The 18,589-nt window shown below is 42.8% G+C and overlaps 1 protein-coding gene across 4 annotated transcripts in view; it reads left to right on the top strand.

Annotated features, from left to right (window-relative positions):
• The first annotated feature begins 10,470 nt into the window (after nucleotides 1-10,470).
• The window catches only part of RAB6A (RAB6A, member RAS oncogene family), a 61,921-nt gene continuing 53,802 nt past the window's right edge, over nucleotides 10,471-18,589 (top strand). For 3 of the 4 annotated variants that reach the window (XR_014814341.1, XR_014814342.1, XM_005667096.4), the window contains exon 1: nucleotides 10,471-10,997. Coding sequence is in view for 2 of the 4 variants with exons in the window: in XM_005667096.4 (XP_005667153.1) it covers nucleotides 10,928-10,997 (70 nt within the window). In the remaining 2 variants the exon portion in view is untranslated. 4 annotated transcript variants of the gene reach the window in all.

Here is an 18,589-nt window from a genome sequence, read left to right as displayed (position 1 = left end):
CATCATGAGGTAACTCTCTCTCCTCTAATCTCTTACACAAGTAAATTGCCTTTATACTTTATTTGGCAATTGTGAGAGCTCTGTTTATAGTTTTGAAATATTGTTCAAATCTTTATTAATTTTTTTTAAAGCTTTTGAGGCCTATGCTCGTGGCATATGGAAGTTCCCAGGCTAGGGATCCAATCCGAGCTGTAGCTGCCGGCCTACACCACTGCCACAGCAATGTGGAATTTGAGCCACGTCTGCAACCTACACCAACAGCTCAGGGCAACGCTGGATCCTTAACCCACCGAGCGAGACCAGGGATCGAACCTGTGTCCTCATGGATGCTAGTAGGGGTCCATTTGGAGCTGTAGCTTCCAGCCTACACCAGAGCCACAGCAACACAGATCCAAGCCGCATCTGTGACCTACACCACAGCTCATGGCAATGCCGGATCCTTAACCCACTGAGTGAGGTCAGGGATCAAACCTGAAACCTCGGTCGTGGTTCCTAGTCGGATTTGCTAACCACTGAGCCATGACGGGAACTCCTTATTTTATTTTTTATTTATTTTTATTTTTATTTTTTGCTTTTTAGGGCCACACCCAAGGTATATGGAGGTTCCCAGGCTAGGGGTCTAATCAGAGCTACAGCTGCCTGCCTATGCCACAGCCACAGCAACGCCCAATCCGAGCCACATCTGCGACCTACACCACAGCTCATGGCAATGCCAGGTCCTTAACCCACTGATCAAGGCCAGAGATCGAACCCAAAACCTCATAGTTCCTAGTCATATTCATTTCTGCTGCGCCACGACAGGAACTCCTATCATAATTTTAATTTCCAAGAAAGACTGTTTTTGTTTCAGTGTTCCATTTTTAAAAATAGAACCTTGCTCTTCCCTCACAACTGCAATGACTTTCCTTTTTTTTTCTTTTTGCCAGTTTATCGGTTTTGTTTTGTTTCATTTTTTTGTTTGTTTCTTTTTGGCCATGCCCCCAGCATGCAGAAGCTCCCAGGCCAGAGATCCAGCCAGAGCCACAGCAAAGACAATGTCAAATCCTTACCTACTAGGCCACCAGAGAACTACTATTCTCTTTATTTCATATTGGAGGTTTTATGAAATGTATGGTGAACCTTCACAGTTTGTTCAGATTTCAGAGAAGCATCAAACTAATTGGAAACCCAATGTGAGAGGAGGGAATTTATTGATTAGAAGGGTTCATTATGGGATGATTTGGTGGTGAACTGCCTTTTATAGTTACTTCTATACTGAGAATTTACAGGTCCTTTCTCTGGAATGTTTCAGCTTTTCTACAGAAAGATCTTTTCATTTCTTTTTCAGGCTTATAAGGTGCTGCTGGTGTTATGGAAAGTGCTTAGATAGAGGTCACTGGTTATCAATCCCCATTTGTCTGAGGGCACCTCACCCTAGTTCTCTATTATGCCTGGTTTATGGGTCTAGAACCTCATGTGTTCCATTCTTCCATAGACAGGGAAAGGTTTACAGCTACTGTCTATGCAGTCTTTGATCCAATTCCCTTATGTGGGCCCCTTTCCTACCCTTACCTTCTGTGGTTCCAGGGGCTTCCCATACCTGAGCCCTTCTGCTTGGCTGGTTGACTTGCTTCTTGTTACTTTCCCCTTCGGTAAGGACTTATCCTCTATTTAATAATAAGTACCTATCCTCTATTTAATCAGTTACCATTGATTTATCTTTGTCTCCCAACTTAAAATATTATGGCTGTGAATTAGAGATGTCAAAGCCAGAGTTTGCATTTTTACTGTGTGTGTGTGTGTGTGTGTGTGTGTGTGTGTGTGTGTGTGTGTGTGTGTGTGTGTGTGTGTGTGTGTGTGTGTGTCTTTTTGGGGCCGCACTGGAGGCATATGGAAGTTCCCAGAACAGGAGTCGAATCGGAGCTGTAGCTGCCAGCCTACACCAGAGCCACAGCAACACAGATCCAAGCCGCGTCTGCGACCTATACCGCAGCTCATGGCACTCCCGGATCCTTAACCCACTGAGTGAGGCCAGTGATAGAACCCGCAACCTCACAGTTACTAGTCGGATTCTTTCTGCTGCGCCACAAAGGGAACTCCTGCATTGTTACTTTTTAATTCTCATTTGCAAACAATTTCTGAAAAGGAAGGAGGCAGAAACAACTTTAATCCACCATCCTAAAACTGGAAGTTTGTTCAATTTTTCTGAATGGTGTCGCGGCTTGTTGTCTCATTGGATTGTGTCAGCTTACAAACTGCTGCAATGATTTTGATCTCTTTTGACTTTTATATTAATTTCAAAAATCTGAAGAAATGGTCATTAAAAGATGGTTTCTCTTGGTATCTTAGACAAGTTACGGTTTGGCTGTACGGTCAGTTGGCATTTCAGTGCAAATGTCATTGGTCTCGTTTTTCTGCCCTAAGATGCTCTGTTCTTTATAGAAACAGCAGTGGAAGCAACTGTTCTCTTTTACTGTGAGAGTGATGATCTCTTAGTAGCAGGTGGAGTGATTCATTCTCCTGCACATCTTAGAGGAGACTTTATTATTTGTGGGGGGTAGAGGGTGGGGAGAGGGGAGCTCCAGCAATGTGTCAGGTATTACACATTCTGGACTAGCCTAAAAAGCAGCAGCCTCTTCCCCCAGTGCAGTTGCAAAGCCTAGATGGAACACCTCACATCGGAGGCTCTGGGGAATCACATTATTCATAACAAGGGCCATGATTCACATGAACAGGACAAAATGGAATTATCAAAAATAGATGCTGTAGATCAATCTGTAGCAAAAATATCTTCTGACTTATCCTATGAATTGGCCATAATCACAGGAAGAACCATTCCATTGACGTTCCACTGGCTTCTCCTCCACCTTGACTGAATACCCTTTATCATCCTCCCACAGCACAGGCTTCTAGGTCAAGGTGTTTGGAAAACAGCTTTTGACATGATGCTTCCCACATCTTTTTGTTTTCTTGTAGTCTTTTTGAAGTGAGACTTGCTTAAGCATACCTTGTGTTAATCGTGCTCATTTAATTGGTCACCTCGAATTATTGGGCCCTTGTCATTTTTATCCTTAGTATATTGACTCACTATTATTTTTAAGTAGCAATGATTCTAATCACCTGCAGAGTAGGCTAGAAGGGCTTCACGTTTGATAGAACTTGAATTCCTGCCAGAGCTGTTGTTTGTTTCAAATATGAGCAATACGATTTCAGTCCTTCTACCTGGGCAGTTTTTCTTCTTTAGCTGATTTCCTGCCTCTCCAAGAGAAATAAATCCTTCTTAGGGAGGAGTAAACAGAAAAAGGCATTCAGGCTTGGTAACCATTACTGTGTTATGTACATATAAAGACACCGAGCATTGAGGGCCCTAATGATCAAGGAATTGTGTGAGGTGCTTTAAGGGATCTAAAGGCGAGATTGCCAGATGCTTTCAGCTGCAAGTGACAATGACAATGACAAAGACAAATTATGAGGAAATTATTAAATATAAAGACGTTTATTATTTTTCTAAAAAGAAATCCAGAGGAAGGCCAGGTCCAGGGTTGGCACAGTGGCCCAGGGATGCCTTTTAGATTTTGCTTAGCCATCATCAGGAGGGTGGCTTTTTTCTTCAGGATTGTATACTAATGCTCACAAGAAGTCTTCGTTCTAGATGTCACATTCTTACGTAACCACATACTATGGCAGAAACATGGCAGTTTTTTCCTCATCCATCTCTTCTTACTAAGAAGGAAAATTTATCTCTCTCCCATTTCCTTTGTCTCCCACTGGCCTAGATGCAGTTAGGCACCTAGAGTTTAGTTGAAGGGAATTTAGAGGCACCCAACTATAGTTTGGAAAAGTATCTGTCATTTCAAGTATATATTGTGGAAGTGTGTGTGTGTGTGTGTGTGTGTGTGTGTGTGTGTGTTGTTGTTGTTGTTGTTGTTGTTGGGTAGGAAAAAATTAGTGCCGGCCACAGGGTAGAAGATGAAATCTTAGTCCTCCCTCAAGACATTTTTTGTCTCTGGGAGCAGAAAGGTGAGCTCTAATTACACTGCAATTTCTGTGTGTTAGATTCCTGGTCATACTCATGGGCTTCAAATGAACAATCCTATCTATCTATCTATCTAGCTATCTATCCATTTATTTATTTGGATGCACATGTGGCATGTGGAAGTTCCCGGGCCAGGGATCAAACCCATACCACAGAAGCAACCAGTACCGCAGCAGTGACAAGGCCAGATCCTTAACCTGCTGAGCCACCAGGGAACTCCAATAATCCTTTTTAAGTTGATCAAAGAAGACTATTCTAGGTACTTTCCCTTTGGAGCTGCCAAGGACGTCTTCTCCCATTTCCCCCTGTTTTCAGTTGTAAGATCTGATCTGAGCATCTTTTTTATAAGCGGTCTTAAAGTATGCGGTATTTATTTTCGCCACATGATTTGAAGGGACGTTCTCTTTCTCCCAAATGCTGCTGCCCTTCCATCTCCACATGTCCAAATCCCATTCCCCTTTTGAAGAAAACTAAAATAGTCCCTCTCCTTTATTTATGCAGCAAATATCTGTTGCATGCTTACTATGGAGCAAGCCCTCTGCAGGTGTTGGTGATAATGACCTCATGAAGCTTACAGTCAGGTGAGGAAGACAATATAACACTTAAGTGACAGGGAGCAGTAGGGTACAATGGGAGGACAGGCAGAGGTACTTACATTCTTAGTGGGGATGGGGGCAGACAGGGAAATCCCTTTGAGAACTTTTTTTTTTTAAGCTTTTTAGGGCCGCACCCACGGCATATGGAGGTTCCCAGGCTAGAACTACAATCAGAACTACAACTACCAGCCTACACCATAACCACAGTAAGCTAGATTCTCAACCCTCTGTGCGAGGCCAGGGATCGAACCCACAACCTCATGATTCCTAGTCAGATTCATTTCCACTGCACCACCATGGGAACTCCCCTTTGATAACTTTTAAAAGATGATACCTGAAGAATGAGCAGATACTGGGACAAAGAAGGGAGACGCGAGAGCAGAAGATAAAGAGAAACCATGGAGATGGAAGTATTGGTGAAGCACCCTTGAAAAAGGCCTCTTTAATTCTTCCCTTTCCCAACTCATTTTTCCATTTGATGAACCCCATAACACATCATATGCAACTTTTAGACCATAAGATCTCTGAAGATAGAACATATGACTTACACAGAACATTTGATAAACAGGAATTTGGCTTTCGAGAAGGAAGCCATATATGCGTCAATGCAATATGTTAGGTTAAAACATTAAAAACATCTGAGGTAAGAGGTGGATTATATCACACCTCTTCAAAACGATAGAAATAGCCTTACCTGTCTAGGTGGTTACAGAGGCGAAAGCAGCAGGAAAGAATTGATTCATAAAGTTCTGGAGGAAGTACAAAGTAATTATAGTTCCAGTAATTATCGGATGCTGCTTTCAAGGCTATTTCAGGAAACATAATGAAAACCTGGTACCCATCAGAAAGAAAAAATAGCCACTCATTTTATTTGCAGAGCTTTTCTTTTTAAACACTTTCTTGGTATTTGCTGTTCTTTGTGTGTGCCAGGGTTCTGGGTTACCAGTGGGGAGAGCCTTATCGGAGCTACCTTTAAAACCAAATATTAAAAAAAAAAATCAAATAACAATGTCATGACTCAGGTTTTTACTGTTTCTTTTTCCTTTCCTTTTTTTTTTTTCCCTCCAGCTGCTCATGGCATGTGGAAGTTTCTAGGACAGGGATGCAGGCTAGGGATGCAGGCTAGGAATGTAACCCTTGCAACAGCAGTGATCTGAGCTGCTACAGTGACAGTCTGGAACCCTAATCCATGGAATCACAAGAGAACTCCTTGCCATTTCATTTTAGACGCATGCTCTAAAATTTTTCTGCTACTTGGCTGAGCAGAACTGGAGGTGAGTAAATTTTGATAGAGAGGGAGGTTTGGGGATATAGATGTTGTTGTTAGTTTTTTTGGGTTTTGTTTTTGGGTTTTTTTGGTCTTTTTAGGGCTGCACCTGTGACATATGGAAGTGCCCAGGCTGGGGAGGAACCAGAGCTGTAGATGCCGACCTATGCCACAGCCACAGCAATGCAGGTTCTGAGCCAGGTCCTCGACTTACACCGTAGCTCATGGCAATACCAGATCCTCAACCCACTGAGCGAGGCCAGGGATCGAACCTGTGTCCTCATGGTTACCAGTTGGGGTTCATTACCACTGAGCCACAACGGGAACTCCTATAGCTGTTGTCTTGATAGGCCAGAATAGATGAAAATTTAAGAATCTCTCTTCCTCCCCTTAGTTTATTCTATTTCATTTATCAATTCATCCTTGGGTTGGAGAAAGCATTTGTCTGATCCTTCCATTTCTATAGCTAAGTAAATAATAACCTCCCCAGATGAGAAAATATATATAATTGTGTTTTGTAAATGGCAAGGCACTATAAACAAATTTAAGGACTTATTTTTTATGATTAATTAGGAAGTATTTTTTTAACTTTTTAAAATTATAGTTGTTATAATATGCCAATTACTTCTGTACAGCAAAGTGATCCAGTCATATATTCCTATATATGTATATTTTTCTCTTATTATCTTCCATCGTGGTCTATCATAAGAGATTGGCTATAGTTCCCTGTGCTACACAGTAGGACCTCATGGCATATCCATCCTAAATGTAATAGTTTGTGTCTACCAGTCCATTCCTCTCCCTCCCCTCTCCCCCTTGGCAACCACAGTCTGTTCTCTAAGTCTGTGAGTCTGTTTCTGTTTTGTAGATAGGTTCACTTGTGCCCTATTTTATTTTTATTTTTATTTTATTTTTGTCTTTTTGCTATTTCTTGGGCCGCTCCCGCGGCATATGGAGGTTCCCAGGCTAGGGGTCTAATCAGAGCTGTAGCTTCTGGCCTACACCACAGCCACAGCAATACCAGATCCAAGCCGAGTCTGCAACCTACACCACAGCTCACGGCAACACCGGATCGTTAACCTACTGAGCAAGGGCAGGGACCGAACCTGCAACCTCATGGTTCCTAGTCAGATTCGTTAACCACTGCGCCACGACGGGAACTCCTTGTGCCCTATTTTAGATCCATCATGTAAGTGATATCATATGCTATTTGTCTTTCTGATTTCACCTAGTATGAGAATCTCTAGTTGCATCCATGTTGATGCAAATAGCATTATTTATTCTTATGGCTGAGTAGGAGTCTAATGTATATATGTATCACATCTTAACCCATTCATCTGTCAGTGGATATTTAGGTTGTTTCCATGTCTTGGCTATTGTGAATAGTGCTGCAGTGAACCCAGGGGTGCATGTATCTTTTTTTCCCCCTGTTTTATGGTTGTGACTATGGCATATGAAAGTTCCTAGGTTAGGGGTCAAATCAAAGCTGCAGCTGAGGTCTACACTATGGCCATGGCAACTCTGGATCCAAGCCACATCTGTAAACTGTGCTGCAGGTTGCTGCAATGTTGGTTCCTTAACCCACTGAGAGAGGCCAGGGATTGAACCCCCATCCTCATGGATACTATGTCGGGTCCTCAACCTGCTGAACCAACCACAATGGGAACTACATGTATCTTTTCGAATTATAGTTTTGTCCAGATATATGGCCAGGGGTGGGATTGCTGGATCATGTGGTGGTTCTATATTTAGTTTTCTGAAGAATCTCCATACTCTTTTCCACAGTGATTGTAGCAATTTACATTCCCGCCAACAGTGTAGGAGGGTTCCCTTTTCAACTTGGAAGTATTTTTAATACCAGTGTTTAAAAGTGGAGTTCTCATTGTGGCTCAGGGGTTCCCATTGTGGCTCAGGGGTTAACAAATCCCACTAGGAACCATGAGGTTGTGGGTTCATTCCCTGGCCTTGCTCAGTGGGTTAAGGATCCCGAGTTGCCTTGAGCTGTGGTGTAGGTTGCAGACGTGGCTTGGATCCTGCGTTGCTGTGGCTCTGGCGTAGGCTGGCGGCTACACCTCCGATTCGATCCCTGGCCTGGGAACCTCCATATGCCGCGGGAGCGGCCCTAGAAATGGCAAAAAGACCAAAAAAAAAAAAAAAAAAAAAAAAAAAGAAAGTGTCCTTTTCAAAGATAAGTATTGCTTTTTCAAACGCTGTCCCATATTATGGTTAGTTGTGGCTGAAGTATGGTAAGGTGTCTCTAATTTGATAATTTTTAACCTTTATATTTTTTAATAAATTTTTTTGAGTTTTATATTCACAGAAAAATTGAGCAGATGGTAGAGAAAATCTCCATAAACCTCTTCTCAGCCCAGTTTCTTCTATTATTAGTATCTTTTGTTGTTGTTGTCTTTTTGTCTTTTTAGGGCCGCACCTGCGGCACATGGAGATTCCCAGGCTAGGGGTCCAATCGGAGCTGTAGCTGCTGGCCTACACCACAGTCACAGCAACGTGGGATCCGAGCTGAGTCTGTGACCCACCCCACAGCTCACAGCAATGCTGGATCCTTAACCCACTGAGCGAGGCCAGGGGTCGAACCCGCAACCTCATAGTTTCTAATTGGTTTCGTTAACCACTGAGCCACAAGGGGAGCTCCTATTATTAGTATCTTATATTAGCATGATACATTTGTTACAATTAATGAAGCAATATTGATATATCACAACTAAAATCTATATTCAGATTTCCTTAGTCTTTGCTAAATGTCCTTTTTCTGTTCCCGAATCCAATTCAGGTTAAAACTTAAAAGTTTAATTATCATGATAGTTATATCCATATTACACTTAACTGTCATGTCTTTGTGGGCTCCTCTTGAGTGTGACATTAACCTTCATTCTTTGGGTCATGAACTGGGTTGAAAAATCTGATGAAAAGTATGGATTCTGTCCACAGAAAAAAGACATATTGTAGACGTGTAATTTAAGGTAGTTCCACCAATAGCAGATTCAAAAGGGATTTGAATCCTTTAGGAGGACTGGGTGATCTTTAAAATGTCCACTTCAGGAGGGAGTTCTCACTGTGGCTCAACAGTAACAAACCTGACTAGTACCCATGAGGACTTGGGTTCAATCCCTGGCCTCACTCAGTGGGGTAAGTATCTGACGTTGGCATGAGCTGTGTTGTAGGCTGCAGACTCAACTTGGATCCCGTGTTGCTGTGGCTGTGGCACAGGCTAGCTGCTGTAGCTCTTGATTTGATCCCTAGCCTGGTAACCTCCACATGCCACGGGTATGGCGCTAAAAAGCCAAAAAAAACAAAAAACAAAAAAACCCCCCAAAAAATCCAATAAATAAATACAATAAATACAATATCTACTTCAGGAATTCCTGCTGTGACTTAGTGGGTTAAGTACCCTGCCTTGCCTCTGTGAGGATTCGGGTTTGATCTCTGGCCTTGCTCAATGGGTTAAGGATCCTACAAAGTGGAAACCTCCAGGGTAGATCTCAGATGCAACTAGGATCTGGTGTGGCTGAAGCTGTGGCATGGGCCTGAATTTACAGCTCCAATTCGACCCCTAGCCCAGGAACTTCCATACGCCACAGGTGTGGCTGTTAAAAAAAAAAAGCCCACTTCATCAGGGGCATGCTCTACCACGAATTTGTTGTGTGACCTTTTTGCAAACTTGTTTTCCTACCTGAGCCTCAGTTTTACCCTATGTTTACATGATATCTAAATCCTTTTCGATCACAGTAGAAGGTGGGCTCACCTGGGCTGGCCACATCTGAGGAAGAGAGGTTGCTAACAGAAGGCCAAGCCACATCAGGCCAAGGATGGTCTTATCGACTAGCAGGCTGCAGAAGTTCAATGGGGGAAAAAGACAAAACCTGGCTTCTATTTTACTGTTCTGTGGGTTTTGTAAGTCATTTCCTTCCTACGAGCTTCAGTTTCCTCATCTGTAAAAACGTGGAGGCCCTGCTTCTGGTAGTTATGAAACTCCTGGGAGCAATAGTGGAGAATGTACCTAGGAGGGTATCATGGCAGGAATTATAAGAAGAGGTTGGAGAAGGTGGGGGCATAGGTGAAGTGGGGCTCGCAGGAATCTGAGGCAGGACTAAAGGCTCAGAACTAGGAACCTTCTAAACACCTTAGTACTCTCTGACTTCATCCGCTCTTATAGGGGTCAATTCCACCTCCACGCCGGCCCCGCCTCCACCCCGCTTCCCTCTGTTCTCCTCCCCTCAGGCTCGGACGCGCCACACTTCACATGGCCGCCACTGTGAGACACTTTCCACCGCTCGAGGGCAGCGAGCGCGCTCTCGCGCCGCCACCTCATTCCCATCCTTGCCTGCCCTTGACCTCTTCCGATTGGCTCATCGTATAAGTGACGAAAGCGCTCCTTACTCCACCCTTTGGGTTCCTCCAGGCTCCACCCACCTCCCCGCTTCTCCCGACGCGAGTGTACACCTAACCACCCCCGGTCTCCGCTGCCGCGGAGCCGGGAAAGCAGGCTAAACCAGGAAGACGCCGTCTGTGGCGCGCACGCGCACGCACGCACGCACGCACGCTGGGGCTGGCGGGGCGGCAGGCTCGTGCCCGGGCTCGCCCCGCGCCGCGCCACAGGCTCGCGCACTCAGCAGGTTGGGCTGCGGCGGCGGCAGCTGAGGCGCTGAAGCGCTGCGTGTGAGAGGTCCCAGGCGCGTCTGCGGCTCCGGCTCCTCCGCCCTCACCCCAGCCTCCGAGCCGGGTGCTGAGAAGGGAGCCGCTCTGGCCTTCGGACCCCTGAGCACGCCCCTGGCTGCTTCCGACACCGCCTTCGTTCCCTTCCCAGCCTCGGGCCTCGCTCGGTGCTAGGCGGCTCTGAGGGGAGGCGGCGGCGACGGCTGCCTGTCTGTGTCGAGGGGCCCTGCCCTCCGGTCTTGCTCCGCTCCGGGCCCTGCAGCGGCCGAGAGAGCTGGGCGCCCGCCCATTCTCTAGCCTCTCCGTCCACTGGTTGGAGCCGCGTCGGTCCGGGAGGTCTTTGGGCTGAGGCGGCGCAGCTCCTCCGGCTCCATCATGTCCGCGGGCGGAGACTTCGGGAATCCGCTGAGGAAATTCAAGCTGGTGTTCCTGGGGGAGCAGAGCGGTGAGTGCGCGGCTCCCCCACTCCTGGCAGCTGGCCGCGGCTTCCCCGCACCGCCCCCAGTGCGGCCCTTCGGCCGCGGAGGCTGCCGCGGCCCTCGCGTTCGCCCTCCGCTCCGCCCCGGCCCCGGCCCCGCGTCGGCCGCCCCCTCGTCGCCCCCCGTGCTTCCTCGCCGCGATCCGTCGGGCGGATTTTGCCCCTTCTGGCCCCGACTCCGCCGGCTCCTCTCCCCGCAGCCCGGCCCTCCCCTGTCGACGTGCCCTCCCCAGTCCTCACCCCGCCCAGCCTCCTGTCCATCCCTTTCTTCCTCCGGTCTCCGTCGTCTCGCCAGCTCCCGCTCCCTTCCTTGAGCCCCACCCTTGTTCCTCGCTCTGATCCCGGTCGGTCAGCCCTGCGAGGCCCACCGGAGGGACCCGGCTCTTTGGAACCTCGCGCCGGGAGGGGGGATCTGGGCGTTGTTTTCCCCAGAGGCTTGGCCCTGAGAAGTGCCGATCTTCTGGAAGGTGGAAAGTGGGGAGTCCTAGAAAATTCTTGGATTGTTTTCACCTGGGTGGGGGATTGGCCTGGGTTCCAGAGGGTCCACGTCGGCCTTGGAGGCGACTTGAGGATGGAGTGGTGGGGGAGTGAGGGAGGGGCGGCGGCAGTGGCGATTTTTACCCGATGGGCTAGGCTGCGGCTTGTTGGAAAACCTCGTTTTCTTCTCCTGACTTTCATCCTTGACGATCCTTTTGGCCGCGTGGATGCTTTTCCAGTCTCTGCCAGGTGCTATGTCATGATCGTTTTACTTGGAATTTTTCACATCTCATCTCTCCTTTTTCTGTTTTAACACGAAGCGGGGTCTGATTCTCCTCACAGTGGAGCAAACAGGAATTACTGGGGAAATGCTAATTATTCCATTTCTTTTTGAGTATTTTCCAATGATAGATTGAGGATTCCTGTGAGAGAAGGCTTTAGGATAACGAACATCTTTGTTTTGTAGGATTTCCTTTGGGGTCAGGGAGTAAGAGAGAGAGAAGAGATGGGTTTTTCATCTGGTTATCTAAGTTAGATAAATACATGATACCATTTTGGCGAAATGCTTCTTTTATGGTTAATATTCCACTGTATCTGATGAGTAAAATCATTTGTTTACCTGACCATGCTTCTGCCGTCATTGTACTTTGTGTTAGATAAAAGGTCCTTACTTTGTGTTAGATAAAGGTCCTTATTTTGTGATGGCTGCTGTCTCTAAAATTACTTCTTGTGGTAATTCCAATTTTATGCTGTGTTATACACACTTCATACTCTACAGTTTAGAGGTGATCACCCTTCATTGTTTTTCTCTCACTTTTCCTGGCTGTCTTTAAAATTGAGGCAGTGAGAGATTAGGTCTTCCGAAGTCATTAGACATTGTTATCTGTTAGGTGTTTTTAGGTTAGACTATAGAAGACATTTATTTCTTTTGATTGGGAAGAAGATAACTGATGTTAATTCAAGGCTTTTGTTACTACTTTGAACTATTTACACTAATTTGTGTGACATTAAAGTAGGTTAATAATAGTTGCAAAATTGCTTCCAATTAGACCTGAGAAATCATTTTTCTGCTCTCATACATAATTTTTTTCTCCTTGTTGTCTTACCAAGTTTCCTCTTTGTTTATTTTTTCTGAATTTGTTTCTTTAAGTAACTTAAGACCTGTGAGGTTGATCCTTGTCCAGGTATTATAACAATTTTAGGGCAGTGCCATTCATAAAATACAGCTATTGGTCATTATTGATAGGATAAGTGCTTATTGTGCACTCTAGGGATGTTTTTGCCTGCCTGATGTTGTGATGCAGAGATATTTAGTTTGCATGAAAAATCTCCATCCTAGGAAAATTTTAGTATGAATAGAGTCCTAACTTATGTATCTGCAGGTTTCCTTTGAATTTCTTGAGTATTTACTTCTAATTCTCATTGCAGAGTTTTATAGCTTCTCATTTCTTAACTTCTTTAAGTCTTTACTAAATCCCCTTCCTGCCAATTCCTGAAGCCATCTTAGATTTTTTTAAAAGTAAACTCAATTTTGTTAGAACAGTTTTAGATTTACATAAAAATTAAGATAATGCAGAGAGTTCACATAGAGTCCCACCCAATTTCCCTTATTATTAACATCTTTCATTAGTATGGCACATTTGTTACAATTAATGGACCAATATTGATGCATTATTAAGTAAAGTCTCTAATTTATTCAGATTTTCCTCATTTTTATCTGTTTCTGTTCCAACATTCAGTTCAGGATACCACATTACTTTATGGTTGTCTTTCTCCTTAAGCTCCTCTAAGTTTTTTTAAAATTGTGTTTGCATGCTTTTTAACTCGGTGGAACTGTGAGGTTAATTATCTTTGAGGCTGCTATATTGCTAAGTAATGTCATCCAGTAGCTTCGACAATGAAAGATTGATCTCTTTTCACAGGCAGTGTCTGTAGTGTTCTTATGCATTAGCAAAGGTCTGTAGAATCCATGTCATCTAGATGTAACTCTTCATGAATTTTTTATTTTTAGGTTTTGGAATTCCACAATTCAGCTTTCAAGACCAATCTGTGGCAAAGCTTTGTCTTCTTAATAGCATTTACCACATTTATAATTCTTATTTTTTTTGTGTTTTTGTGTGTGTGTGTGTGTGTGTTTTTGCCTATTTCGCACAGCAGAATGCAAATCCCATGTGATTTAAAAACTATTATTTTTTTGTTCATTGTATCCCTGGTGCCTAGGATAGTGCCAAGCTTGGAGCTGTACTCAGAATGAATGATGGTTGAATCTAATAGTAACCAAAGCTAGTAGTCATCTTTGCTCTGGTGAAGTCTATGTTTTTTTTTTTTTTTCTTGTGCAATTAATAATATAACAATAACATTTTATACCTACTTTATTTGACTGTATACAGGGATACTCCAGATGCCCAGGGCACAGGGAACCCAATAATTTATAGCCTTTACCATGTCACTAAAAAAAAAAAAAAAAAGACTGACTAGAATTTTATACCTTTTTTTGAGTTGAACAAAATTAGGTTTGTTAAAACTATTGTTAAATTATTTGTTACTGGTATAGCACCTAAAAGTATGTCAATTAAAGCCATGTTCATGGAACAGATTTGAAGTTAGGTAGACTGTTTAATTTAGTTTTTCAAAAATTTAACATTCTTTGATGAATGAAGATGAATTATTTCAGTATTTGAGGCCTCATTAAATTAATGATATCAGTCTTAGTAATCTTCCTATAAATTCTTATGGTTTATATTTTAGCAGTATACATGGTTTAATAAAAGAATGTTGGAATATACAACTTGAATCTGAAGTTTCTTTGAGGAACTTCTTTGGTTGCTATTTTTGGGTATTGTCTTGAAATCAGAGGCATTTTTAGGAATGTCATTCATGGTTTACAGCAGAAGATATTTCTATAAACAAATGTTATGAGTTACAAATTAAGAAATATAATCCCAAAGAGAAGCACATATTTAGGCCTAGTGCTGCTTATTTTTTTCACTTTATATTACCTTTTTTTACATCAGTCCTGTATTATAATTATATTTTTATATATATTATATATATAATTGAATTAAAACATGGTATGTAGGAAAAAAGTGTCGTAATGTCAGATACCAGGAATACTGAACAGTTTATATTGGCTGGATCAGTAATCCTAAACTTTTTTTTCCCCTCAGGATCCTGTTACGCTCTTATAAACTGATGAGGCTTCTAAAGAGTTGTTTATGTGGTTTGTATCATTATTTACTGTGTCAAAAGTTAACTGAGAAAGTTTAATTCATTTAAAAATAATAGTGTTAGATCTATTATATGTTAACAGAATCATTTTTAATGAAAGAAAACTATTTTTCAAACAGATTTAGTGAGAGTGGCATTGTTTTACATATTTGCAAATCTCTGTTAGTTCTGATGTATTAGAAGACATCTGGCCATAGCTGCTTCTGCATTAAATCTCTTGTAATATCACACATCACATAGGCTCTGGGAAACTCTGCTATATACTCATGAGAGGATGAAAATAAAAAAAGTCAAGTATCATCTTGATATTATGAAAATGGTTTTGACCTTCAGGAGGGTAGTGGGCCCAGCCAAAGGGCCCTGGGAATCCTGGGAGTCATTCAACCACATTTTGAGAACTGCTAGGTTCTAGATGATATTAAGCCATCTGTATCTTGTAGCTTTGTATTGCATTTAGAACAAAGGAAATTTTTTCCAACCTAGTTTTGAAACCTTAAAATTAATCAGTAGAGCTAGTGATTAAGAGCACAGAGTCTGGATTTCATGATTTAGCCCTGATCACTGACCTTGGGCAAATTATTGACCTCCTTGTTTTAACTTCCTTAACTGTAAAGTAATAGGACCTATCATATAGAGTTATTGTAAAGATTAAATTACCTAATAAATGTAAAACATTTAGAATAATGTCTGGCACATGGGGAGTTCTTAGTAAATGTTTTAACAAATGTTTACTGAAAACTGCTACTGTCAAGTGGTTTGGTAGCGCCTACTCTTAAGAAATATCTCATCAGGAAAGAAATATGTAATACTTAACACACTGTAGTGTGATGAGTGCAGCTGCTTTAAGTAGAGTTGAAAGTTACAAAGAAGTGGAATTCCCATTGTGGCTCAGTAGAAACAAATCTGACTACTATCTATTAGGATGCAGGTTCAATCCCTGGCCTTGCTCAGTGGGTTAAGGATCGAGTGTTGCTGTGAGCTGTGGTGTAGGTCACAGATGTGGCTCAGATCTGGTGTTGCTGTGGCGTAGGCCGGCGGCTACAGGTCCTGAATCGTCCCCTAGCCTGGGAACCTTCATGTGCCGTGGGTGCCCCCTGCTCCCCCAAAAAACCCCCAAAAAATACTTACAAAGAAGTGACTGGGAGCATGGAGTTTCAGGGAAGGCACATTATAAATAGGACTGACCAATAGTTTGAGCATCTTTTAACTGAAAAAAAAAAAAAAATTTTTTTTTGGCTTTGCCACAGCATGAGGAAATTCCTGGGCCAGGGATCAAACCTGTGCTACAGCAGTGACCTGAGCTACTCTAATGACAATGCCAGATACTTAACATGCTGAGCCACATGGGAACTCCTAGTTGAAATTCTTGAATTGGAGTATACTAAAGATGGAGGAAACTTTAAGAATTCACCTAATCCATTTCTCTTAGGGCTTTAAACTGGACCATTTCCCCCCGCTCTAACTCTTGTTTTTAACAGTTAATATATCACGTATCTCACAAAATTGTATAAAAGATACACTTTGAGGGGTGTTCCCTTTGTGGCTCAGAAGAAACAAATCTGACTAGGAACCATGAGGTTGTGGGTTCGATCCCTGGCCTCACTTAGTGGGTTAAGGATCCAGTGTTGCCATGAGCTGTGGTGTAGGTCACAGATGTGGCTCAGCTCTGGTGTTGCTGTGGCTATGGTGTAGGCCGGCAGCTGAAACTCTAATTCGACCCCTAGCCTGGGATCCTCCATATACCGTGGGTGTGGCCCTAAAAAGCAAAAAAGAGAAAAGATATACTTTGAGAAAACTTACTGCCACCCCTGTTCCTGTGACCTCATTCCCCACCCCCTTCTCCCTCAGAAATTATAAATACATATATTTTCTTACGTGTATTTCTGGGATTTCTTTATGTAGACACAAGCGAATGTGAATATAATTTTTATTCTTCCTTACATAAGAGATAATCAGATTTATTGTGTGCCTCACTTCTTTTCACTTAATATAATCTAGAGATCTTTTCTCATTAGTACTTAGAGTGCTTTCCTGTTCAATTTTTTTGTTTTTATTTATTTAAATTTTTTTAAAAACACAATGTTCTTTGGCTCTGCCTGCAGCATGCACAAGATCCCTGGATTGATCTCTAGCCACAGCAGCAACCAATGCCACTGCAGTGACAGCCCCAAATCTTTAACCTGATGTGCACAGGAGAACTCAGGAAAAGTTCTTGGCTGCCTAACTAGTATGATACTCCTCTGAGTTTTCAGTTTTCTCTGCAGTTCCTGTTAGACTTCCTGGATTGATCCTCTCATTTCATCTTGTCCCTTTTTCATTTCTTTGTTTCTATTTTAATTCTTTCTTTTTTTTTTCTCTTTTGTCTTTTCTAGGGCCGCACCTGCAGCATATGGAGGTTCCCAGGCTGGGGGTCTAATCGGAGGTGGTAGCCCCCGGCCTACGCCACAGCCACAGCCACACGGGATCCAAGCCACATCTGCCACCTAACCACAGCTCACAGCAACCTGGATCCTTAACTCACTGAGCGAGGCCAGGGATCAAACCCTCAACCTCATGATTCCTAGTCGGATTTGTTAACCACTGAGCTACGACAGGAACTCCTCTATTTTAATTCTTAAAAGATTTTCTCAACTTTGTTTTACCCTATTACATTTTATCTCCACTATCATCTTTATTTCAAAGAGCTCTTCTTTGTTTTCTGATTGTTTCTGTCTGTAGCGTCTTTTTGATTCTAGTATCTCTCTTGTCATTTTGAGGATATTAACGAGATATATGGCTTTCTTCTAAATACTCAGTTTTTTTGTAAATTGCTTTTCACTCCTGTTTATTTTAGTTTTTCTCTTTCTTGTTTGACTTGTCCTCAAGGAACTAGCAATTATTTATTTATTCCTTTTTCAGCTCTACCTGTGGCACATGGAAGTTCCCAGGCCAGGCACTGAATCCAAGCCACATCTGAGACCTTTGCCACAGCTTTGACAACGCCAGACCCTTAGCCACTGCACCAGGCCAGGGATTGAACCCATAGTACCACAGAGACAAGCCAGATCTTTAACTCACTGCACCACAGCAGGAACTCCAGCCATTCTTGAGTATCTACTTCTGTTGAAGAGTTGAACACTAAAAATTTGATTTTAAGCTCTTAATGTGGGTTTATTGGACTTCTCTGTAGAAAAGTCTGGCTCATTTTTTTGCAGGGGGGAACATCTTTGATGTTAGCTCTTTTAAGTCTTTGCCACTCAGATTTCTTAAAGAAGAGTTATGCAGTGTCCTGCTGGAGAGAATAAACTTGGTTGCCAGGTTTCTTGGAGCTACATGGAGACAGGGTTTGAAGATAACATAGAGTATATGGATTTAATTTTAAAATACTCTTTGTACTTTAGCCTCCACTCGAAACTTATATGGAAACTTATATTGACCAGTTTAGAAACCTTCTATTTCCCTTTCCCATAGCATAATCTTGTGTGCTCTTCTGATGAAGTGGGAGAGGAACCTCACTGTGTGGGATAGAGGCAGCAATGTGAGGTTGTCAGTCTCCCTTTTAAGCAGACTTTCATCCATTCCTTTCATTTTTAGTACCATCTTTACATTTATTTCTAGATGTACTTGGTGCTGACATTGGCGGGGGGGGTGGTCCTCTGGTGCAAATCAGATTATTTCTTAGCTTTCCTCATAGTCAGTTTAAAATTGATCTTTGTAGAATCTGTTAGGCCAACTACCACTTTTCCATTTGCTTTCTAGCTTCTAACTTGAATTTTCTGAGAATCTTATACTTCACTATTTAGTATTGCTTAGGGTTTTCAATTTCTGTTCTTTTTATTTCTCTTCTTTTTTACAAGTACATTTTATAAAATTA

This window comes from Sus scrofa, chromosome 9 (assembly GCF_054392235.1).
Source record: "Sus scrofa isolate SSC_HxYL_T2T_F1_AM1 chromosome 9, Sscrofa_HxYL_maternal_Yorkshire_Landrace_v2.0, whole genome shotgun sequence".
Lineage (NCBI taxonomy): Eukaryota > Metazoa > Chordata > Mammalia > Artiodactyla > Suidae > Sus > Sus scrofa.
Note: the sequence above shows the minus strand (reverse complement) of the source record. Positions and strands in the feature narration are given on the sequence as shown.